The 26429-nt window shown below is 43.7% G+C and overlaps 1 protein-coding gene across 1 annotated transcript in view; it reads left to right on the top strand.

Moving 5' to 3' along the window:
• Positions 1–26072, top strand: part of LOC309555608 (zinc finger MYM-type protein 1-like) — a gene marked incomplete at both ends in the record, with an annotated part of 57134 nt that extends 31062 nt beyond the window's left edge. The window contains 2 exon segments of the mRNA XM_082257657.1: positions 23292–23337; positions 23340–26072. Of these exon segments, the coding sequence (XP_082113783.1) occupies positions 23292–23337; positions 23340–26072 (2779 nt within the window).
• Positions 26073–26429: the final 357 nt, after the last annotated feature.

Raw genomic sequence — 26429 nt, 5'->3', positions numbered from 1 at the left:
CAGGACTGTAAATTGTAAAACTACTGACACTGTTGTACTGCAAGTCACTGAATACTTCCCTCCCGCCTTGCACTGGCTTGAAGTAGTATGTGGTAGGATTCTGTAAAGCTGTAACTTCCGACTGGCACACTTTGTCCAATTCAGGGCCCAACTGTAGGCACCCCCTTTATCTTTGAACTCTTCAGGGTCCACTGACTATGTACCCCCTCTGTCACTTCAGTGTCCTCAAACTAGGTACCCCCTTTTACCACTAGCTGGCACTGGATCCCCGAACCTCCACCGGAGTGGTCCCCTCTAACTTCAGGCAGACCCACAGGGGCATTCCTCAGTACTTACGACCTGTATAGGCTTTCCTGGGACTGGACCCCTCTGACTCTCCGCAGGTTCTCAGCACACCGGATTCCCCTCAGCTTAGTTCAGCACTCTCTCTGAATCTGCAGGCAACAAGATCCTCTTCCTCAGACAGGAGGAGAGACAGCTGTTCTCTCCATCCTGGGACTCTGCTCTCGCCAAAGACATCGTGTCATGCACCACCCCCAAACTTATACCCACTCCCAGAATCCTTTGCAGCATAATCTGCCTTCTGGGGTAGTTATAAGCCTGGATGTGTCCCCTGATTGGGTTTTCTCCACTGCCCTATGAGAAGCCCCTCACAGGAGCCAGTGGGGAGATTCCCCCTTCAGCAGGCACACCTGGAAACCATGACACCCTGACTAAACAAATCACAGCCGTGCTGTTAGGCAGACAAGGCACACTAAACGTTTACCTAGCACCTACCTGTAGGGTGCTACATGTGCAACACAAGTCACATCAAAAATTGCAGTAGTGTGAACCAGGCCTAATACTATATAAAATGTGGACAGTACCATTTATATTTGACCTTTATTACAGGCTGGATCTGCATGGGACTTCCTATTTATATATTTCCTAAATCACTTCTTGAGCTTGCAAATTCATTAGATGCCTATGTTTGAAGAGTAACTCCACTTTTGTTGAGAAAAAACATTCCCCTCTGGGTACATTGCATGGATTTTAACAAACTTTGTTGCAGATTCTTACCTTTTGTTATTCTGAAGAAATAGCTGTTTGCCTGTGTCCATGTGCAAAATGAATGTGTATGGACGTGATTTTATAATTATCAATCAGCTGCTGCACTTGCAGCATTCTAATGATTAAAGCTGCAGCCTGCATCCTTTTAGATGTGATTTCCATTTAAGAGTATCTCACCAAAAATGTTTTTGCTGCAGGGAATATCCAAAATATGACTTGCGTGTATTATTTTAGTTTAGTTTTTCCCCCCACAAAAGTAGAGTTACCTTTAAATTACTGCTGATATTTGGAATATTATTCAAAATTCATGTCATGCACAGCTGACAATTTTTTCTTTGTTTGAACAGATATGTGTACAGCTGATATTCTGTGTATCATATACAACTTTATTATTAGCACTGTAAGCTACACATACCCGCCGGCCCTTGGAGGGTTTATATGGTGTTGCTAATGTATAAATCTATTGAACTGAGAAATTTGTGTTTATTTGATTTTCATATTGATGTGTGTTTCTCCAAACCATACTACGGGCAGACTCCCTTCTCAGGGAAGGGGGAGTAGATGCCTTAGGAAAACTACATATTGGCCTATTGGAGTTGTTATATTTCTTTGTCTGCTGGATGTATAGCTCATATTACTTATAATATATTATAAATGTATAATATTATAAACTTAATATTATACAGCCTCAACATGAAAAAAAGGTAAGGCTACGTGCAAAATTCCAACTGGATATGTGTTCAGTGCAAGCTCATTGGATATATAGTTTACATTTTCTGACATCATGTAGCCTCAGTCAGAAATATACGTATGTGAAAAACTCAATGCACAGATCCATCTGGATACAGCGTGCTAAATGCAGGCTCACCTGTTCTAATAGTACAAACAAGTGTCAACCACCCCAACCTATATAACTGGTCTTTGCAGCAAGGAGCACATGGAAGGGTGACACATGTCAAAATACATCAAACAAAAATTCCCAGCTTATTTACCAGCCAGCCTGCAACAAACTGAATTGACCTTGTCCAACAGTTCACGTTAAAACCAAAGGGGTTTAGTTTGCACACATTTGCAAATACATACATAAGCTGCGGTGGCCACATCAGGGCAACCCTGTGTACTGCAGTCCTAATTCTTTAATTTTGAGAGTCTCCTAAATTGGAGCACATAAATAATAATGGATAGATTAAGGGCAAGTATGCCTGGAGGAAGACCATACCTCCTTAACCACTTGCTGACCGCTCACTGAGCTGGTACTGCGGCAAAGTGGCTCGATTCCGTCCAGACCTACGTCGCTGGACTCCTCCCCATGTGGGCGGCGCGGGTGCGCCGCCGGAGGCTCGCTCCCGCTGTATTCAGTCACAGCGGGAGTCGGGCCAGGGGAGGAGCGGCGGTGATCACCGCCTCTCTTCCCCGATCGTCGGGGATCAAGTGTGGAGATCTGCCCGCTTGTGTAAACTAAAGCCCCGTACACACGTACCGATTGTCGGCCGTAAATATTCGGCCGACGACCGATCGGCCAATTGTAGGCTTGTTAGTATGATGCTTCCGACAGCCGACAGCGCATTTTCGGCCGAACAGAATCGGGTGTGCAGGCATTAAAATTTTTGTTGGCCAACACCAGAACGGCCGATTGTTCGCCAGTCAGTACAGATTTCGGCCGACAGACAGCAGATTTGCAAGACTGGGCATGCTCAGAAAAGAAAAAAGACAAGGAAAGTTAACCATCACATGACATCACTTCTGCAGTCGGCTGTTGTTGGCCGACAAAATTCGTGTGCAGTCTTTTGCAGTTTTCAACAGACACGACAGCCCTGGACAAAAGATCGTTCGGCCGACGATCAGTACGTGTGTACGGGGCTTAAGTGACAAACAGTGACAGATTGCAGGATTCAGCATAGCTGAACCTGCGATCTGTGCCTGCGTCACACAGTCCCCTCCCCCCACACACGTTAGTAAGCACCAGGCATACATTAACCCCTTGATCACCAATAAAAGTTAACCCCTTCCCTGCCAGTGTCATTTTTACAGTTACAGTGCATATTTATAGCACTGATTACTGTAGTAATGTCACTGGTACCCCCAAAAGTGTGAAAAATGTCAGTCAAGGGTCCGATCTGTCCGCCGCAATGTCGCTGTCCCGCAAAAAAAAATCGCAGATCGCCGCCATTACTAGTTAAAAAAAAACCCAATAAAAATGACATAAATTTCCTGTAGTTAGCAGCTGCGATAACTTTTGCGCAAACCTATCAAAATACGCTTATTGCGATTTTTTTTTACCAAAAATATGTAGCAGAAAACAAATTGGCCTAAAATGTTAAAAAATTTTAATTTTTACATTTTTTTGGGGAAATTCATATAAAAAAATGTGAAAAATATTGTTATTTTTTCAAAATTGTCTCTCTTTTTTTGTATATAGCGCAAAAAGTAAAAATCGCACAGGTGATAAAATACCACCAAAAGAAAGCTCTATTTGTTGGGTACTGTGTCGCACGATCGCGCAATTGTCCGTTAAAGTAACGCAGTGCCGAATCGCAAAATATGGCCTGGTCAGGAATGGGGTAAAATCTTCCGGTCTTAAAGCGGTTAAAAATACGCTCATTGAGAATTTTTTTTGTCAAAGACATGTAGCTAAATACATTTTGGCCTAAATATATGACAACAATTGAATATATTGGATATTTTTTAACTGTCAAAGTAGAAAAATATTGTTATTTTTTCAAAATTTTCGCATTTTTTTATTAATATCGCAAAAAATAAAAAGCACAGAGGTGATCAAATACCACCAAAAGAAAGCTGTGTTTGTGGGAAAAAAAGGACGTAAATTTAGTTTGGGTACGGCGTTGCATGACCGCGCAATTGTCAGTTAAAGTCGCATAGTGCCGAATCGCAAAAAGTGGCCTGGACGTACAGCAGGAAAATCCTCCGGTGGTAAAGTGGTTAAAGGTACAGTAACACACTGGACACCCAGCAATAGCACAATGGCAGCAGCGATATCCAGTGCGTCCCCTCTAGAGATGGAAAAAAATTAAAAATTGGGGGAAAAAAAAACATTCCTATTCCTGTTTTTTTTCCAAAGCCATTTTTCGTTTTTTTCCTGGAAAAATTTAAGAAACAAAGAAATATAGAATATGCTCTTTTACAATGATAAATAATATATCTATGACATTGTTTTCAAACTATATAACATGAGGACCTTAATGAAAGATTTCTGAGACTTTATGTAAAGTCTAAAATTATTGCAAGTTTTCTTTGTTGAAGGCAAGTAAATCCTGGAATACGGTTCAAGTAACACTGTACTTCTCAATGCAGTTCCTTACACAAGAGAAATATGCATTTCTGCCTCTAGGGGGCACTGCAAGGTAAAGGCTTGAGTTTATTTTGCTTGTGGACTCCATCTTGTACCTCCTACAGTTGGTACCTTGTACCTCCAACAGTGACTGTTGGGATACAGTAGATGATAGTTGCCATCCTCTCGGTCCTTAATTGACAGGTAAGAGAGTACATTTGTATGATAAATTAGTCTATCTTTTTTTAACCTTTAAATGATTCCTATTTTTAGTAGACAATAAAAAAATACTTTATGGAAATGATGAGGACCATAATGAAAGTACAAGTAGCTTTTCCCTCGAGAGTTCTCGTTCCCGAAACACTTTCTCCTGCTTCTGGATAATCACAAAGTGTTTCTTCACCAGCAGTATCTTCAAGTAAGGAAGTGTTACAAACCACTGCCTCACAAAAATACACAATCTTCATTTATAGGGAAAATCTTCAGTATTTGAGAATGCATATTGGCAGGAAGCTTTTAAATTATTATAAGGATAAGGACTGTGGTTACCTGTTCTCATGTATAGGTGAAATGTTTTTACCATATACAGTCCTTGTTATTCCATCTGTAATAAAAATAAAATGCTAAAAAGCAAGTTTAGTTCTTTTACTGAATACGCTGTAATGTTATCTCAAGCATGATACTTTTATATACACTGAATTTCACCTTCCCAATGTAACAAAATGACTTTCAAATTGTAAAACTACTCCACTCTCAATTTTTTCTCCAAAATTTCAATTTTTTCCAGAAATTTTTTTTTTTCCCATGGCTTCAAAATGTTTGGAAATTTTACATCTCTAGTTCCCTCACCAGTTGATGACTGAGTGAGTTTGGGGTGGAGGAACTTGACTGGCCTGCACAGAGTCCTGACCTCAACCCAATAAAAAACCTTTGGGATAATTTAGAGCAGAGACTGCAAGCCAGGCCTTCTCGTTCAACATCAGTGCCTGACTTCACAAATGCGTTTCTGGAAGAACGGTCAAAAAATTCCCTAGGAACCCACTCCTAAACCTTGTGGACAGCCTTCCCAGAAGAGTTGAAACTGTTATAGATGCAAAGGGTGGGCCAACTCAATATTGAACTCTATGGACTTAGACTGGGATGCCATTAAATTCATGTGTTTGTAAAGGGAGGCGTCCCAATACTTTTGGCAATAAAGTTTATTTGCAAATGTGTCCAAATCAAAGCCCTTGGTTTTAACGTGAATTGTTAGACAGCGTCAACTCGGTTTGTTGCAGGCTGACTGGTAAGTGAGCTGGGAATTTCTTTTTTTTTTTTGTCATCTGTTCTAATACAGTTGTGTTACTTTTGGATCTGTATTCACACAGTGTGAGATATCAGAAACTTATGGCAATTTACAGTGGGTACGGAAAGTATTGAGACCCCCTTATATTGCAGCCATTTGCTAAAATCATTTAAGTTCATTCTTCTTCCTCATGAATGTACACATAGCACCCCATACTGACAGAAAAACACAGTATTGTTGACATTGTTGCAGATTTATTAAAAAAGAAAAACTGAAATATCACATGGTCCTAAGTATTCAGACCCTTTGCTCAGTATTTAGTAGAAGCCCCCTTTTGATCTAATACAGCCAGGAGTCTTTTTGGGAAAGATGCAGGGAAAGAAGTCTTTCACACCGGGATTTGGGGATCCTCTGCCATTCCTCCTTGCAGATCCTCTCCAGTTCTGTCAGGTTGGATGGTAAACGTTGGTGGACAGCCATTTTTAGGTCTCTCCAGAGATGCTCAATTGGGTTTAAGTCATGGCTCTGGCTGGGCCATTCAAGAACAGTCACGGAGTTGTTGTGAAGCCACTCCTTCGTTATTTTAGCTGTGTGCTTAGGGTCATTGTCTTGTTGGAAGGTAAACCTTCGGCCCAGTCTGAGGTCCAGAGCACTCTGGAGAAGGTTTTTGTCCAGGATATCCCTGTACTTGGCCGCATTCATCTTTCCCTCGATTGCAACCAGTCGTCCTGTCCCTGCAGCTGAAAAACACCCCAACAGCATGATGCTGCCACCACCATGCTTCACTGTTGGGACTGTATTGGACAGGTGATGAGCAGTACCTGGTTTTCTCCACACATACCGCTTAGAATTAAGGCCAAAAAGTTCTATTTTGGTCTCATCAGACCAGAGAATCTTATTTCTCACCATCTTGGAGTCCTTCAGGTATTTTTTAGCAAACTCCATGCGGGCTTTCATATGTCTTACACTGAGGAGAGGCTTCCGTCTGGCCACTCTGCCATAAAGCCCCGACTGGTGGAGGGCTGCAGTGATGGTTGACTTTCTACAATTTTCTCCCATCTCCTGACTGCATCTCTGGAGCTCAGCCACAGTGATCTTTGGGTTCTTCTTTACCTCTCTCACCAAGGCTCTTCTCCCCCGATAGCTCAGTTTGGCCGGACGGCCAGCTCTAGGAAGGGTTCTGGTCGTCCCAAATGTCTTCCATTTGAGGATTATGGAGGCCACTGTGCTCTTAGGAACCTTAAGTGCAGCAGAAATCTTTTTGTAACCTTGGCCAGATCTGTGCCTTGCCACAATTCTGTCTCTGAGCTCTTCAGGCAGTTCCTTTGACCTCATGATTCTCATTTGCTCTGACATGCATTGTGATCTGCAAGGTCTTATATAGACAGGTGTGTGGCTTTCCTAATCAAGTCCAATCAGTATAATCAAACACAGCTGGACTCAAATGAAGGTGTAGAACCATCTCAAGGATGATCAGAAGAAATGGAAAGCACCTGAGTTAAATATATGAGTGTCACAGCAAAGGGTCTGAATACTTAGGACCATGTGATATTTCAGTTTTTCTTTTTTAATAAATCTGCAACAATGTCAACAATTCTGTGTTTTTCTGTCAGTATGGGGTGCTATGTGTACATTCATGAGGAAGAAGAATGAACTTAAATGATTTTAGCAAATGGCTGCAATATCACAAAGAGTGAAAATTTTAAGGGGGTCTGAATACTTTCCGTACCCACTGTATATCCCACAATCGAGGATAACATCTGTAAAATATACTCACTACGTTTTTTTTTTGTTTTCAATACTAAAAAAAAACAAAACCTGCTGGATTCGTCAATGTGCATACATACACTATATTGTCAAATATATTTGGACGGCTACCTTTACACGCACATGAACTTTATTGGTATCACAGTCTTAGTCCGTAAAATTCAATATTGAGGTGACCCACCCTTTGCAGCTATAACAGCTTTAAATCTTTGGGAAAGCTGTCCACAAGGTTTAGGAGTGTGTCTATAGTAATGTTTGGATGTTGAGACATGGGGTGGAGGAACCTGACTGGCCTGCACACAGTGGCGTAGCGTGGGTTGTCAGCGCTCGGGGCAAGGTAAGTAATTTGCGCCCCCTACACAAATCTTCTAGACCACTACACTGACACCTACACAGACCTACCTGACCACTACACAAACCTACCTGACCACTACACAGACACCTACACTGACCTACCTTATTCCTGCACTAACCAACCTGATCACTACACTGACCTACCTAATTTCTATACTGACACCTACACTGACCTACCTGAGCAATACACAGACCTACCTGATTCCTACACTGACCTACCTGAGCAATACACAGACCTACCTGATTCCTACACTGACCTACCTGACCACTACACAAACCTACCTGACAATTACACTGACCACTACAGAGACCTACCTGATTCCTACACTAAGGATGGCTGAGCAGGCTCCTAAATGGCAGCATGACACTGCCCCCCCCCCAGATTTTGCGCCCGGTGCGGCTGGCCCCCCCAGCACCCCCCACGCTACGCCACTGCCTGCACATAGTCCTGACCTCTATTCTTTGGTATGAATTAGAGTGGAGACTGTGAGCCAGGCCTTCTAGTCCAACATCAGTGCCTGACCTCAAAAATGCGCTTCTGGAGGAATGGTCAAACATTCCCATAGACACACTCCTAAACCTTGTGGACAGCCTTCCCAGAAGAGTTGAAGCTGGTATAGCTGCAAAGTGTGGGCAAACTCAATATTCAACCCTATGGACTAAGACTGGGATGCCATTAAAGTTCATGTAAAGGCAGGCGTCCCAATACTTTTGGTAATATAGTGCACGTTGAAGTAGTTTTAAATTGCTGAATGGATTTTGGATACCTGGATAATTGATAAAAGCAGACTTCCTTGGCTTTGGTTCCAATGTGTCCATTAAAATGTGGACTTTGGGCGACCTTAGATGGATCCTGAACATCGAAAAGTCATCTCTAATTCTGTCACATAATTTGGAATACTTGGGCCTTCTGCTGGATAACTTTCAGGTCAAGGTCTTCCTGCCAGGGAGAAGTTGTGGAAACTGCACAATCAGGTTTGGCAACTTTGCTCCCAGTGTTGGTCTTTCCTGCGGAGTTGCATGTGAGTGCTTGGATTGATGGTATCCATCTTTTATGCAATTCCATTTGCTCAATTCGACTCTAGAAATTTGCAACTAAGCATTGTCATTATGTGGAATAAATCCAGTCTTTTTTGGGCATGGTGATTTGGTTGCTTCTGTTATGGTGGCTGAGGTTCTGAAAACTAAAACAGTGCTGTTTTGGCAGTAGATACATATGTAACACCCTACAAGGTAGGTGCTAGGCAAAGTATAGTGGGCCTTTGCTGCCTAACAGCAGGGCCATGATTTTCAGCTGGGCTGTCATGTCTCCCAGGTGTTGCTATTGAGAGTGGGGAGTCTCCCCACTGGCTCCATGAGAAGGGTTCTCATTGGGCAGTGGAGGAAACCCAATCAGTGGCACATTCAGTCTCCAGAAAGGCAGATTCTGCCGCACAGGATTCTGGGAGTGGATATAAGTCTGAGGGGAGTGCATGATGCAGCGTCTTTGGCGGGAAGCAGAGCCCCAGGAGGGAGAATACGGCTGTCTCTCCTCCTGTCAGCAGGATCGGGTGTCCCGGGCGGCTTGCCTGAGGAGACGAGTGAGCTGAGCTACAGAGAGGATCGGGTGTGCCGAGGACCAGCGGAGCAGAGGGGGTCCAGTTTCAGGAAAGCATTCCCAGTTCGTGAGTACTGTAAACTGCCCCTGGGGGTCTGTCTAGCAGAGGGGACCACTCCGGTGAAGGTCCAAGGGATCCAGGAGCTAGCTAGCTGTAAAGGGGGTGCCAGTGTTGACCCTGAAGTGTAGAGGGGTGCCTAGTGAGAGGACCCTGAAGTGTAGAGGGGGTGCCTAGGGAGAGGACCCTGAAGTGTAGAGGGGGTGCCTAGGGAGAGGACCCTGAAGTTCAGAGGTGGTGCCTAGTGAGAGGACCCTGAAGTGTAAAGGGGGCGTCAGCGGTTGGGCCCTGAAGAGTTAAAGTGTACAGCGTGCAGTGTGCAGTGTACAGAGTTGAGAGTTGCAGCAAGCACAAGCAGTTACAGAGAGCTACCTCAGTCAGTGAAGGGCTGGGGGGGGCTGTTTACAGGACTTTTGAGCTAACCAGAGTGTCAAGAGTCAAGTCTCAGTACAGTCCAGGACTTTTGAGCTAACCAGAGTGTCAGAAGTTTAATTCAAGCACAGTTCAGCAAGTCAGTATTTTTAAGCGCCAGCAAGCTTTGGTCGGCATCCAGCTGGCGTCAAGACAGTGCTAACAGGCAATTTTCTGCAAAGTGTCCCAGTTGTGCCTAGTTGAGCCAGAGGAGTATCCCACTCATTCCCTTCTCCCATCCCCATTATCAAATAAACAAAGCAAACCAAAGATGCCGGAATGGTCATTGTCTCCAATTTCACATTTGGGTATTCAGATGGGCTGAAGGTGTCACCACACCAGTAACAATGGCAGACCCACATCAGGCCCAAAACCTGCTACACATAAAATAAGGCTGAGACTTAAGAGCTTGCACACTGTCTTGGTGCTATCTAACTTCTATCAAACAAATATATCAAGAATATATTTTGAATATTGTAGGAATGATTGAGGACATGTTCATGGGAGGGAATAGAAGAAATGTGGGCTAGTTCTGAAGTGTTTTTTGCACTCCGTTTTGACATTTTTTAATTGTTTGAACATAAACCTTTACATTTTTGAAACAATGCAATGTGGTACTGAAAAAAAAAGCCCACACCCCATACTATCAAACTGTTGTGCCTCTGCCAATCTGGAAAAAGCTGAGGGCTTTATTTATTTATTTTCTTAAGGGTAAGCTGTCCTGCTGCTTTTACCGCTTAGTTTAGGCGTATTACTGCTGGATAAAAAAAATAGCACCCTAAATACCTACAAAAGCTATATACTCACATACATATCGTTCATATGTACAATGACGTTCTTTGTCTATCAATTGCAAAAGTCCCTCTGGTATATAGGGTAACAGAAGCCATATTTCTCACGGATCATCAGCATTGCAGGTGGCAGACAGGGGTCATTTTCCTGCCACAACCCTCTCCTGGAGGCAGATAAGAATTAGGGGCCTGGATAGGCACAGTGTATTCCGGTAATGGAGTTGCTGGAACAGAGCCAGAACCACCCCAACTGTCAGACCTTAAAGTGCCTGGCAAAGGGAAAAGCACATCCAATAAAGCTGGTGACTCCTTCGGTGCCAAAGACCTGTGCCCTCGGGAGCAAGTTTCAAATCATAAGGGGGATCCATTGCAATGACTCAGTCCTAGCAGAAAGCATTGGAGAAACAGCATTTTACCTCCTCAATTACCTCATCCCCCAATAGTGAGCCCAGGGCACACAACTTGGACTCCAAAAAGTCCTTGGTCAATTACTCCATGCCTGCCACAGCCAGCGTTTGCTCTGATGTAGAGCATTGTGCCCACTTTTCTGTCACAGACACATCATGAGCTGCTGCCACCTCAAGTAGGTCAGTGGCTGGGACATCTTTAGATGTTTTTGCTGTCTCTGGGGGGGGGGGGGGTCCCATGGTTCAACCCCTGCCCTGGGGAGCCAGGCTCTTCTAACTGGGGACACTTCTTGCCTTGGGCACACTTACACATGGTTACAGGATATGGCTCCTACTCCCCTATCTGCCACCACCCCCTAGCCTGTCCAGGTTTACCCAGAGTTGGTTCCACCGTGATCCTACTTCTCCATGTGTGTTCCTTATGCGATGCACATTCTAACATAAGCTTAACAGGGCACTATCCCACTTTACCACAGCAAGGGTATTGAGGATCCACTCTTGACTCTTGAAGCAGCAATAAGCTTGGTCAAACTCAATTCTATTAAGATTAAGATAGTTCACATAACCATCAAATAGTAAGTCAGCAATAAGCAGTTTCTTCATCTATGAGAGTATACCTTATGTGCTGAATAGCAGGGATGCCCATCCTAGGGGCAGCAAAGACAAAATTAAGTTCTCACACCATCTCTTGTATTCCCATCAGTCAGTCTAGACTTGCTCTGGACTCTACCTGGACTCTTTTTGCTATGCTCCACCCCAGGCTTAAAGAGGAGATCTTTAAAGGGGAAATCTCCATGCCTACAAGCTCCTGGAGTTGGACTATAAAGACATTTCCCAAGCATGTACAGTAATTAAAAGATTGATGTCTTTCTCATATTACTTTTGTTTGACAATATCTTACCTATTAGCCTTGAGAATGGCTAAAATGTAATTTCAGAATTTTTCCCCTATAGATTTCAGTGGGGTTCAGCTAAGTGTAGCAGAATAAACTCTTTTCCTGCTAGCTATTTTAGTAAATGAAGAATGTTATTTTGCTTCTTAGTGTGTAGCATCTCTGTTGGTGATACAATTGATTGCTTTGGTGGAAACAAGCTTTGAGAGATGTGATTGTGCAGTGTGTAGCCTGGTCTCGTCTGTAGTGGCATGTGAAATATTTGACCATAAATTCTCCAGTTGTCACCATATGTGCATAGATTGAGAAAATGTACAAATAAAATAAAATATAAATTTATTTGTTAACAAACTTAAAAACTAAATTTCCACTGTATATCTTATGCATTCTTTATTTCTTTAAATATGTTAAATAACTAAGCAGTCTTTGTGATGGGAAAATTAAAGCCACCACTTTAAATGTCACATTTAATGAGAAATAAATCTATGAAAATCATCTGATTTAGAATTCACAGCTTAAAAAGCTTTTTTTTTTTTTAAGTCAACCTATATTCCATGGTAAATCTAAAAACAAAGAGTTCTGTCTAATACTGTGACGCATAAGATGCCTTCTCCTAACTTTATTATCCAGAGAAGCCTCCTCTGTGCCCTCTCTGTTTTAGTTTCATTTTGTTTATGGAACCTTATTTTCACTGACTTATTTTCCTATGCAATGAGACTGCTTCAGGTGCCAGAAAGGGTATTGATTTGAACAAGAAAATGGCAGCTGGTGAATCTTAATTATGAAGGCAGGTGAAGTCAGACCATACACATATTCTTCCATTTCGCATTAGGAAGTGTGTTGTACCAATGAATGTGTTACGATAAATATGGCACCAAACAGCACTGTGCTAAAATATTTCCCATGTATGCATTTAACAAGGGGAGGATTTCTCAGCAAAAGTGGAGTTACACTTAAATATTTGAAATCATGTACTATCCAGGTTAAAGTGGTCTCCTGCAGGTAAACACATCTAAATGTGTCGAAGCATTTTTTCATTCCAAAGGCCAAAATAAATTAATATTCTGGCCAAGGAAATAAATAAGCACCCAAGCACTTGATGTGCATAAATGCATTCGCAAAAGCGTGGCTCAGGAGTGTTTTTGAAGCTGCTTTTTCCCTATTGTGCATGAGGCCTAAAGAGCCCTATTGTGCATGAGGCCTAAAGGCTGAAGGTCTTTTTTTACCTTAATGCATTCTCTAAATTGGGGTAAAAAAAATCTGAGTGCCGCAACCCCCCCCCCAGCCCCCCTTCATGTTTACCTTTAATTCTGAATGTTCCATGGGTCTCTTATTTTTGTAAAGATAATTGACCATTTTCATATACTCTTGCAGGCTAGGCTAGAATGTTATTCCATTATTAGGATCTCTTTGTTAGGCTTTACACAGATTGTGAGGCTGGCTGAATAATAAAAATGGAGATGTTGAGCTTCAATCATCTTTCCTGGTCAGGCTCACCTAATCCCAGAATCACAAAACCTATATCAACATACCTGTGGCAACCAGGTTAGGAGTACAAAGACAAGTGTGTCTTGCATACAGTCAAGCATGGTGTTAGGAGTGTCATGGTCCGGCACTGGGGAGCTACAGTTTATTGAGGGTGTAATGGTGTCAAGTGTTAGGACACCATTTTGTCACGGCATCCATCTTGTGCAGTGACACAGGCGACCAGTTCTTTAAAGTCTGTAATTTCCTTCCCTCCTCCTTGGAGCGAAAGTAGCCCCCACCTTTGCAGATTCAAGCAGAAGTCCTGTCTCCAAAAACACAGCAAGAGGTTGTAAAGCAGATCTTATCACAAACACATCCTGACCGGTCAGGTTTTAAAATCTTATCAGCACAGATGTTCACTATGGCTGACCAGGCTGTGTGGAATTCCCCCAAGCCAGTTAATTAAAATGTAACACTTAAATCTCACAAATCCATATCCAAGTCCTATCTTTTTACCCAAACCTGACACATTGACAAAAAGTAGATATTTGGATGCCAGATAAAATACCGATCGAATTAAGATCAAACTTGATCACTGTCGTTGCTAGGGGAGACAAGCTAGCGATCAGATGCCTTACAGGTCAGTGGTTATTCCGAGATAACTATGTTTAGTATCTGTGAATAGTACATTCACTGCCGGACAATAAAATATCAGTTTCAAGCATGTAACCCTTACATATGTCAAGATATTAAGAGTGGTATGACTCTGTCCACAAAAAGTACATTTGAAATAGTCGTAAACCACTGGACAGCCCTTTTGCCACTCTGATTGTAATTGGTCAGGGGTGTCCGTCACCGCCCCTTTTGAACTCAGAGAAAAAGACAGGAACTGATAGAGCAGTCAGTCCTCTTTCTACCATCCAAGCCTTAACACCGCTTAAGATAAGGACCGATCACATGTTCAGCTTCTGGAACTCTGATAATACCAGGACTTTTTAAATGCAAGTATATTCGCTCTTTATCTTCATATTTCTAAATTGCTGTATTGTGTCTCTATTTCTTTGTAACCCATTTTTCTGTAAATATTTTTATTTGCACCAATCTTCACCTTTCTTATAATTAAACCTTATTTTGAAAAGTGTTAACTTTGTCTCTAAGCTCTTAAACGCAAACTGACCCAAAAGAACCTGCCTCCTGAAAGAGCTCTACTGTTTAGGATAACCCATCTGAACATTCTTGTCTGAGGTGACAGTGTGTGTTACAGATGGTTATTCTAAAGTCATAATTGGTATTTCTAAAATTACAAGAGTCCTCTGGGCTCATTATAACGTAGAGGTGGTGGCAGAGAAAGGGTTAATTGTTTAATTAGCCCGGTGACAATCGCTCTCAGTCTGCTGGCATCTAGATTGTGGTCCCGCAAGCTGGACAATCTGTGTGCTGGGTGCAGCTGAGAGTGGCATTGTTACGCAAGTGACGGCAGGGTGTGAGATTGCTTGGTCTTTGGTCATGAGTTGGATGAGAAGGCCAGGGGTCTGATACCCGCCACCGTCACAGAGGGCACCATGAATGCCAACATGTACTGTGACATACTGAAGTAGAGCATGATCCCATCCCTTCAGAGACTGGAACGCAGGGCAGTATTCCAACATGATAATGACCCCAAACACACCTCCAAGACGACCATGTAACGCTCTGGGTTCTTAGTTCAATGGGGCTGGATCTACAGCTGCAGAATTCCACTCAGTAGTCTTGTAGAGATATGTTAAATCACCTGATCCAACACTCTTGACTCATCACAGTGGTTCAGCCTGATTCAGTATGCACATACACAAACACCCAGTTAATGATGTTGCAGGAGTGATAGGTAGAAGTAATAGTTACAATGGATAACACAGGTATGTTAGTCTCTTTGTAGGTGTGTGGAGGTAGGTTGGTAACTGATGCGAGAATCGGATATAGCTGGTAACCGATGTGAGAATTGGATAGGGCTGGTAACTGATGTGAGAATCAGCTAGGCTGGTAACCGATGTGAGAATCGGATAGGGCTGGTAACCGATGTGAGAATCGGATAGGGCTGGTAACCGATGTGAGAATCGGATAGGCTGGTAACCGATGTGGGAATCGGATAGGCTGGTAACCGATGTGAGAATCGGATAGGTTGGTAACCGATGTGAGAATCGGATAGGCTGGTAACCGATGTGAGAATCGGATAGGCTGGTAACCGATGTGAGAATCGGATAGGCTGGTAACCGATGTGGTGTTCAGAGGTATGCACAAACAGAGTTGCAGGGTAACAGATAGCAGTAGACACAAGAGCTAGCAATCTAGTTCAGGAATGCAGGGTTTAGTAAGCAGTAGGCACAAGAGCTAGCAATCTAGTTTAGTAATGCAGGTGATAGATACTAGAGAGCATGTATCCTAGAGCTAGCAACAGTTCTGTAATGCAGGTATTAGTTAGCAAGTGTTGTTAATAAGAGGGGGTCCCCTGTGGGGTACTTATCAATAGCCAGTAGTGAGGGAGTGCAGGACAAGGTAGCGAGGCTCCGGTCAATCCAGGTATAGGGTATGTAGCTGGAAGATTCGGCAGCGTCAGGTTAGGCAGGTATCAGGAGCGGTTGCACGAACCCTGTGTGAGTGCAGACCGTCAGTTGAAATAGCCACTCAGTGCGGCGCCTGATGATGATGTCAGCCCTGTTAAAGGAATACACACCTATATGCGTTCCACCTACCTGAGTGGTGGAACGCAACCCGGAAGTGAGGTGATAGAAAGGCACTGAGAGTACCAGGATCTTACAGACCACTGCCTTGCTAAAGAAGCTGAGGGTAAAGGTGATGGACTGACCAAGCATGTCTCGAGACCTAAACCCTAATAAGCATCTGTGGGGCATGCTTAAACAGAACGTGGAGGAGGAAAGGTCTCTAACATCCACCAGCTCTGTGATGTCCTCCTGGAGGAGTGGAAGAGGACTCCAGTGACAACCTGTGAATCTCTGGTGAACTCCATGCCCAAGAGGGTTAAGGCAGTGCTGGAAAATAATGGTGGCCACACAAAATATTGACACTTTGGGCCGAATTTGAACATTTCCACTTAGGGGTGTATTCACTTTTGTTGCCAGTGGTTGGCTGGTAATGGCTGTGTGTTGAGTTATTTTGAAAGAACAGCAAATTTACACTGTTATTCAAACTGTACACTCACTACTTTACATTGTAGCAAACTGCCATTTCGTCAGTGTTGTCACTTGAAAAATATAATATAATAAAATATTCACAAAAATGTGAGGGGTGTACTCACTTTTGTGAGATACTGTAGGACATCACTTCCAATTTTTTATTCTGTCGTATGAGAATTTTCTTAACCTTAGTAAACTCTTGGTGTTCGATATGCAACTACATGCAAAAAAAAAAAAAATCTTCAGAACGTGTGTACAGGGCTTTACACATTTTGCTACCAGTTGTGAATCTGAATTGGCTTTGCAAAATTTGCTCATGGTAATGATCCTTATGAATTTGTTGGGATATTATCCATTCTGTGCATTTATAGCACAGACCTTAATTCACTTCCCATGAAACATTTCGTGCAAAATTATTCAGCCCCCTTAAGTTAATACTTTGTAGCGCCACCTTTTTCTGCGATTACAGCTGTAAGTCGCTTGGGGTATGTCTCTATTAGTTTTGCACATCGAGAGACTGAAATTTTTGCAAATTCCTCCTTGCAAAACAGCTCAAGCTCAGTGAGGTTGGATGGAGAGCGTTTGTGAACAGCAGTTTTCAGTTCTTTCCAAAGATTCTTGATTGGATTCAAGTCTGGACTTTGACTTGGCCATTCTAACACCTGGATATGTTTATTTGTGAACCATTCCATTGTAGATTATGCTTTATGTTTTTTTGATCATTGTCTTGATGGAAGATAAATCTCTGTCCCAGTTTCAGGTCTTTTGCAGACTCCATCAGATTTTCTTCCAGAATGGTCCTGTATTTGGCTCCATCCATCTTCCCATCAATTTTAACCATCTTCCCTATCCCTGCTGAAGAAAAGCAGGCCCAAACCATGATGCTGCCACCACCATGTTTGACAGTGGGGATGGTGTGTTCAGGGTGATGAGCTGTGTTGCTTTTACGCCAAACATAACGCTTTGCATTGTTGCCAAAAAGTTCAATTTTGGTTTCATCTGACCAGAGCACCTTCTTCCACATGTTTGGTGTGTCTTCCCAGGTGGCTTGTGGCAAACTTTAAACAACACTTTTTATGGATATCTTTAAGAAATGGCTTTCTTCTTGCCACTCTTCCATAAAGGCCAGATTTGTGCAGTATACGACTGATTGTTGTCCTATGGACAGAGTCTCCCACCTCAGCTGTAGATCTCTGCAGTTCATCCAGAGTGACCATGGGCCTCTTGGCTGCATCTCTGATCAGGGCCGGACTGGCGTATCGGGATACCGGGATAATTCCCGGTGGGCCGCCGGCCCTGGGGCCGCTTTGATTTGGCCGCCCGTAGAGCGCCGCTTTAAATATTTCCGGCCGCCGCAGATCGCCGCTTTAAATATTGCCAGCAGTGCCGCTTTAAGGATTTCATGGGGCCGCTCGCCGCTGATTGGCCGCTCGCGGTGCTCTCCGCCGATTGGCCGGCGGCCGCCGACGCTGTGCAGCCAGGCTGCGTGCACTGCCCCGGCCCCCTCTGCGCTCCCGCTGTGCCTGAGAACGGCATGACGTCACGGCGGGGCGGCTGGCCGGCTGCGCCTGCGCGGTGGACGGCGGCTCTGGCTGGTGCATGTTTTCAACTGGAGACTGGAGTCTGGCGCCGACGATCCCTCCCCCCTCCCAGTCTCCCACACTGCACGCACGCCAGCATGTGATCAGAGCGAGGTCAGCTTCAGTCCGGTTTGGCGGGTTTCATGCTGGCAGTGTGTGTGTGCTGTGTGTCCCATCCAGTCGTCGTGCCAGGTGGTAAGTAGTATGGGGGCAATGCTGTGCGCTCTGCAATGAATGGGGGCAAGGCTGTGCGCTCTGCAATGAATGGGGGAAATGCTGTGCGCTCTGCAATGAATGGGGGAAATGCTGTGCGCTCTGCAATGAATGGGGGCAATGCTGTGCGCTCTGCAATGAATGGGGGCAAGGCTGTGCGCTCTGCAATGAATGGGGGCAAGGCTGTGCGCTCTGCAATGAATGGGGGAAATGCTGTGCGCTCTGCAATGAATGGGGGCAAGGCTGTGCGCTCTGCAATGAATGGGGGCAATGCTGTGCGCTCTGCAATGAATGGGGGAAATGCTGTGCGCTCTGCAATGAATGGGGGAAATGCTGTGCGCTCTGCAATGAATGGGGGCAATGCTGTGCGCTCTGCAATGAATGGGGGAAATGCTGTGCGCTCTGCAATGAATGGGGGAAATGCTGTGCGCTCTGCAATGAATGGGGGCAATGCTGTGGCGCTCTGCAATGAATGGGGGCAATGCTGTGGCGCTCTGCAATGAATGGGGGCAATGCTGTGGCGCTCTGCAATGAATGGGGGCAATGCTGTGCGCTCTGCAATGAATGGGGGCAATGCTGTGCGCTCTGCAATGAATGGGGGCAATGCTGTGGCGCTCTGCAATGAATGGGGGCAATGCTGTGTGCTCTGCAATGAATGGGGACAAGGCTGTGGCACTCTGCAATGAATGGGGGCAATGCTGTGGCGCTCTGCAATGAATGGGGGCAATGCTGTGGCGCTCTGCAATGAATGGGGGCAATGCTGTGCGCTCTGCAATGAATGGGGGAAATGCTGTGCGCTCTGCAATGAATGGGGGAAATGCTGTGCGCTCTGCAATGAATGGGGGCAATGCTGTGCGCTCTGCAATGAATGGGGACAAGGCTGTGGCACTCTGCAATGAATGGGGGCAATGCTGTGGCGCTCTGCAATGAATGGGGGCAATGCTGTGGCGCTCTGCAATGAATGGGGGCAATGCTGTGGCGCTCTGCAATGAATGGGGGCAATGCTGTGGCGCTCTGCAATGAATGGGGGCAATGCTGTGGCGCTCTGCAATGAATGGGGGCAATGCTGTGGCGCTCTGCAATGAATGGGGGCAATGCTGTGGCGCTCTGCAATGAATGGGGGCAATGCTGTGCGCTCTGCAATGAATGGGGGCAATGCTGTGGCGCTCTGCAATGAATGGGGGCAATGCTGTGCGCTCTGCAATGAATAGGGACAAGGCTGTGGCACTCTGCAATGATCATTGGGGGCAATGCTGTGGCGCTCTGCAATGAATGGGGGCAATGCTGTGGCGCTCTGCAATGAATGGGGGCAATGCTGTGGCGCTCTGCAATGATCATTGGGGGCAAGCCTGTGGCACTCTGCAATGATTGGGGGCAATGCTGTGGCACTCTGCAATGAATGGGGGCAATGCTGTGGTCACTGTGCATTGAAAGGGTGGCACGCTGGTCACTGTGCATTGAAAGGGTGGCACGCTGGTCACTGTGCATTGAAAGGGTGGCACGCTGGTCACTGTGCATTGAAAGGGTGGCACGCTGGTCTCTCTGCATTGAAAGGGGGGCGCACAGCGCTGGTCACTGTGCATTGAAAGTGGGGCATGCTGGTCTCTCTGCATTGAAAGGGTGGCACGCTGGTCTCTCTGCATTGAAAGGGTGGCACGCTGGTCACTGTGCATTGAAAGTGGGGCATGCTGGTCTCTCTGCATTGAAAGGGTGGCACGCTGGTCTCTCTGCATTGAAAGGGTGGCACGCTGGTCTCTCTGCATTGAAAGGGGGGCACGCTGGTCACTGTGCCTTGAAAGGGGGGCACGCTGGTCACTGTGCCTTGAAAGAGGGGGGCACGCTGGTCACTGTGCCTTGAAAGAGGGGGGCACGCTGGTCACTGTGCCTTGAAAGGGGGGGACACGCTGGTCACTGTGCCTTGAAAGGGGGGGACACGCTGGTCACTGTGCCTTGAAAGGGGGCACACTGGTCATTCTGCATTAAAAGGGGGCACACTGGTCATTCTGCATTAAAAGGGGGCACACTGGTCATTCTGCTGGGAAAGTCGGAACTGGTTACTAAAATTTTTGAATCCCACCACTGACTATAGAATCATCAAAACTTAAAAAGGGAGCCCCAGGCCCCCTTCCCCCACTCTCAAAAAAAGTCAGCAGCTTAAAATACTGTGGCTGCTTTTAGCCAGCGCTTCATGGTCTTACATTTTTACAGTGGGTTTTGCCTCTCTGGTTATTTATGAAGTGATTTAACTGAAAGTCTTTTCCTTTTTTATGCAGTGGGTCATTTGGACAAGGGCAGACATCCTGTGTTTAGAAGGCAACTGTAGGCAAAAGGTAAAATCAGTGAGTTATCAGCTAATGCCGTCTGGGAATGTAACTGTATTAGAAAGTTCCCTTAATTTACATTAATACTCTGAGCTTTACAAAGCACATCTTGTTAAGATTTAGCAGGTTTTTCACAGTGCTTCTGGGGGGGACTGCAGTATTCGTCATCAATCTCAGCTGTATAACCACCCCTTCTATTAGTAGCAGCAGAGAAATTTTGGTGCTGGAACTATGGACCATACCAATTGCATTTCAGGGGCTATAAATAAGGCCTTGCAGAATGTAATGATACTTGAAACAAAAAAAGATTTAGTAAGTGGTCAGCCATCTACTCAGAATGAAAACCAGAGTAAAAATTAAATCTACTCCACAACAGCCTTTCTCAACCATGTTAACACATTGAACCCTTGAAATAAGTTTCAGGTCTCAGGGAGGGAACCCCTGATAATAATTAATATATCTACAGTTCATGGTACATAAAGTAAAGCCTAGTATGGGCCGAATATCGGATGGCATCAGTCGGTTCAATAGAACTCGGCCAACATTGCACTTTTATTGCACATATATGTTAATGCATATTAGCACAATAGTCCCTTTTTTAAATTGTATTTTTGCACACAATTTTTGCACATTTGTATTGTTTATTACTGCATTTTTTGCACATTGCATCATTTACACAGCGTATTTTAGTATACATTGTATGAATTATTTTATAATCAAATTTATTGTTATCCAGTATATGTTGTGCAAATCAACCTGTATAATCAGCTGCTATGCCTGTGCAAATGTGGGCTGCCAACCCGCATACATGGGAACCAGGCCTAAAGCAATAGTAAAGTAATTTATAAATAAAAACACCGGTCCTCCTTTAGGTTTAACCACTTCTGGACCGCAAGGATTTGCCTCTTTAATGACCAGGCCATCGAATCAGAGCTGAGCGTCAGAACCAGTCATCACCAGGTAGGCCAGACACTGATGGCTTCATTTTTCATATGATTGAATACTAATAATACCGTATACCATGGCAAAACTTTAATTAATCGCAGCATGTAAATCTGACACCATCGTATGCCTACATTGTATTAGGGGGAGGGGAATCGGCATTGTATAAGGGGGGCATTGTATAAGGGGGGGGGGGTCGGGGGGAACAGCATTGTATTAGGGGGAGGGGGGGTCAGAAGTTTATTAGAGGGAGGGGGCCGGGGGGACAGCATTGTATTAGGGGGGAGGGGGCCGGGGGGGTCAGCATTGTATTAGGGGGAGGGGGGATCAGCATTGTATTAGGGCCCCTAATACAATGCTGACCCCCCCCCCCCCCCCCCGTAATACAAATGTATCATTTTTCATGATATCCACAGAACTTTATCTAGATGAAGTTGTGTTGGTGCCTGAAGTATACATTTGAAAACTTTTTTTTTTTTTTACTTCACACATTTGTAAAGTACTGCATTGTGATTGATTTCTTTAAATTGTTGTACCAGTGAGGTGATACAGAAACAACCTGGACTCTGGAATATTGCTGAGGCTGAGATTTTATACCTGCACAGAAGGCAGAGCATAGGGTGAGACATCATTCAGAGAAATATCCCGAAAAAAAAACTCCTGTTGATCTATACCTGCCGTTGCAGGTTTGCACGTGTTATTCTGTTGATCTATACCTGCCGTTGCAGGGTTGCGCGTGTTATTCTGTTGATCTATACCTGCCGTTGCAGGCTTGCACGTGGTATTCTGTTGATCTATACCTGCTGTTGCAGGCTTGCACGTGGTATTCTGTTGATCTATACCTGCCGTTGCAGGCTTGCACGTGGTATTCTGTTGATCTATACCTGCCGTTGCAGGCTTGCACGTGGTATTCTGTTGATCTATACCTGCTGTTGCAGGCTTGCACGTGGTATTCTGTTGATCTATACCTGCTGTTGCAGGCTTGCACGTGGTATTCTGTTGATCTATACCTGCCGTTGCAGGCTTGCACGTGTTATTCTGTTGATCTTTACCTGCCGTTGCAGGCTTGCATGTGTTATTCTGTTGATCTATACCTGCCGTTGCAGGCTTGCATGTGTTATTCTGTTGATCTATACCTGCCGTTGCAGGCTTGCATGTGTTATTCTGTTGATCTATACCTGCCGTTGCAGGCTTGCATGTGTTATTCAGTTCATGTCTGCCATATGGTATTACATTGTTCTATACCTGCAATGCAGGGTTAGGATTTGTTTTTATGTTGGTTTGTTATTCTCTGTACGGGTAATCTATCTGCTTCATCCTTTTTACCCTGCATTGCTTAATGTGGGTAGTAAAGTCTTGTTCTGCTGATGTATATAATGCTTTTGTACATTGGCTTAAAAAAAGTGTCTCATGTTGAGTTCATAAAAATTGTAATACCAGGCTTTACCCCTGGCAAGCTTTTTATTTCTGAAATATATAATTTGGCTTCATTGGGACATGTTTCCCAAATTTTCACATGACCCAGCGGACATTTTATAAGCAATTTGATTAGAATTACCCTTCTAATCCATCCATTCCCATAGTTTGGGATTCTGGATAATTTTGCCCATGGTTCAGATGTAATTCATTTGTTTTGTAGCTGAATCAAATATAGCAAATATATTTCTTTTTTTTTAGTGATTGCCATGGATAAGAAGGGTGAAGGTAAAAGAAAACAGAAAGGTGGAGCAGAAAAAGAACGTGAAAAAAAAAAAAAACTGTTAGAAAAAGATGCACACCAGTATAAAAAAGTCAGTAGCTTGTTTAAGATGGTGGCAACAAAGCATGACTTACCACCTGCATCTACAGATGAAGACAGTGGTGCTAGCTGTAGCACAGCAATGCATAGCGCTGTGCAAAGTACTGTACAGTTTGATGTAGATACCGATGCAGGTGAAGATAGTGTCCATTGTATTGAAGCTCCTGTTGAGCTAGAAACTGAAGAACATGAAGAAGGATCATTAACAGAAGATATTCCAGAAGTAGTTGGCATTAGGGAGGGCATGTCTGACACAGTTGATGATAAAATGTGGTTTATCAGACCAAAATCGGAAAATTTAGATTCCTTCTTATTATTTCATCCATGCCAACCAGTTGTCCTTTCTTTTAATTCCAAAAAGTTATATCAGAGGAGGGATGGAAAGAAGCGTAACTGGTTGACATATTCACATGGACATGGTGCTTTTTTCTGCATGGTGTGTCTAGCTTTTAGTAAAAAGACAGAAGACAGTGCTTTTATTAATGGTTGCATTGATGAAAAGCACATGTACCAGCGAATTGAAGAGCACGAAAGAAGTAACCTTCACAATAATAGCTCTGAATCATTTTTGATGAGGTCGAAGAATATGAACATATCCAGTCATTTCTTCGAGAAACAAACAACAGCCAGGAAAGAGGAAGTGAAGCGAAAACGTGCCATCCTAGAGCGGATAGTTGAAACCATCAAGCTGATTGGAAAAAGAGGCCTAAGCTATCGGGCAACAGCTGAAGCAGCATATACTTTAGAAAATGAAAAGTTGGACCATGGAAATTTCCTTGAGATTTTGCTACTCCTAAGCAAATTTGATCCCTTGCTGCGAAATCACCTTGATACAATTATTAAAAAGAGTAAAAAGCAGCATCAAAGTGCAAAAAGTAGCAAAGGACGTGGTGGCTTTGTTACATTAATTTCAAAAACAACAGTAAACAACATCATCTGTGTAATTTCAGCACTTCTGAAAAAAGGTATTGCCCAAGAGATCAGAGATGCTGGCATGTTCTCAATACAGCTTGATACAACTCAGGATATAAATGTGTCAGACCAGTGTTCGGTAATAATTCGGTATGTCACAGATGTGGTCCATGAACGTCTGGTTGCTGTAGTAAACTGCACATCCACAACAGGGAAGGCTTTGTGTGAACTGGTTTGTGATGTGTTGGAATCCATGGAAATTGATGTTGCAAACTGTGTTGGGAACTCAACAGATGGAGCTTCTAATATGCAGGGTCAGTACAATGGATTCAGCACTTGGCTGAGTAATAAAGCACCTGGCCAGATTCATGTGTGGTGCTATGCACATGTACTAAATCTGGTTATGATGGACGTCACAAAGATATCTGTTCAGTCAGTATTGTTGTTCGGCTTGTTAAACTCCTGTGCTGTATTTATCCGTGAATCCTACCTCCGGATGAATGTATGGCGTGAAAAGTCTCAGGAAGAGAGATTTCGATCTCTTTCTGTTATTGGAGAAACAAGGTGGTGGTCCAGAGATGCGGCACTTACAAAGGTGTTTGGTTCATTGAATGATCCAAGTCAAGCCTTGTATGTAAATTTGATCCAGACCATGGCAGAGATATCCTGTTCTGATCATTTTAATGCTGACATTCGATACAAGGCTGGAACTTACGTAGAATCCCTTAAAAAATTCCACACCATTATAACGGCACAGCTGTACTTATTTATTTTCAAAAATACCACTCCACTATCCTTGTACCTGCAAACACAAGGTATGGATGTACTGCAGGCATACCGAATGGTGACCGAAACGGTAAACAACTTGCAAGCACATGATCGAGATTCCAAAATGATTGTAGATGCTGCAAAGACGTTTGCAGTCTGGGCAAACAGCAAGTTGGATACAACTGACTGCCAAGTTGTGATTGAGGAAGACTTTCCATCACCTCGAAGAATACAGCGTAAGAAAAGAATGGCTGGTGAGCTTGCAGTAGACGAACCAATTCTGTTAGCAAGTGATCAGTTCCGGGTGGAGGTGTACAATGTGACCTTAGACAAGATCATTAATAGCCTGCATAGCCGATTTACAACCCATGGTCAGTTATTTGCAGATTTGGCATGTTTAGATCCCAAAAATTTTGAAGATATTTTAGTAGACCTTCCTAACAGTGCATTAGAACGACTGAGTAGACTTGTGATTAAATTTGATTCCAGTGCAACTAAAGAGAAACTGCAAAGTGAGCTCCTTGATTTTGCATCAAAGTGGCAAAGATTAAAAATGTCAGTTAATGAAGAATATAGTGATGCTAACAATGAAGGTCAAGATGAAGACGCCATCCATTCTCATCTCATCTCTGAAACTGAGGAACAGCCATTCTCAAATGTTGGTGATAAAAGTGGAAAGTGCAAGACTTGTAAGAGCTGTATAGCCTGCTGCTACAATGTATTAGTGCGTTACAACTTGCACAGTCTAACGTATAGTTCACTTTATAATGCATATAAATTGACACTGACCCTTTCCTCTTCACAAGTAGCATGTGAGAGGTCATTTTCAAAACTGAAATACATTTTGAACAGGCTAAGAAATTCCCTTTCGCAAACACATTTGGAGGCCCTTATGCTTATGTCCGTGGAGAAAGAGGCCTTGATTGGACTAAGCAATGAAACCATCATTGATGTTTTGGCTTCGAAAAGCAGCTTACTACAAGGGATGCTGCTTACATAACATTACAATGTTGGTTAATATTTTACTTGTTTTAAAGCACTTTTTGAGTAATGTTTGTACTTTACGTTTTGAACTGGGTTGCTGCTTGCCATGATACTGGTACTATTTTTCAGTTATAAAATTGGACTAGAAAGCTAGTTAGCAATATGTTTCAAGGTATTTAAACTTGAGTTCCAAAGGTTTTTGCACGTTTTTATTATATTTAATTACTGTCTTGTAAAACATTTGCACTTTGTTACCTTTTTAAAAAGTTTTTTTGCATTTACTACTGTTTTGTGTGTTTGAGTAATTTTATATATGTTGTTAATAAAGTTTGGAAACTATTTGTTTCCTATACTTTGAAGTAAAGCTCTTTGA

Source organism: Pelophylax lessonae (assembly GCF_965119305.1).
Source record: "Pelophylax lessonae genome assembly, chromosome: 5".
NCBI lineage: Eukaryota > Metazoa > Chordata > Amphibia > Anura > Ranidae > Pelophylax > Pelophylax lessonae.
This window is presented reverse-complemented; position numbering and strand designations above follow the sequence as displayed.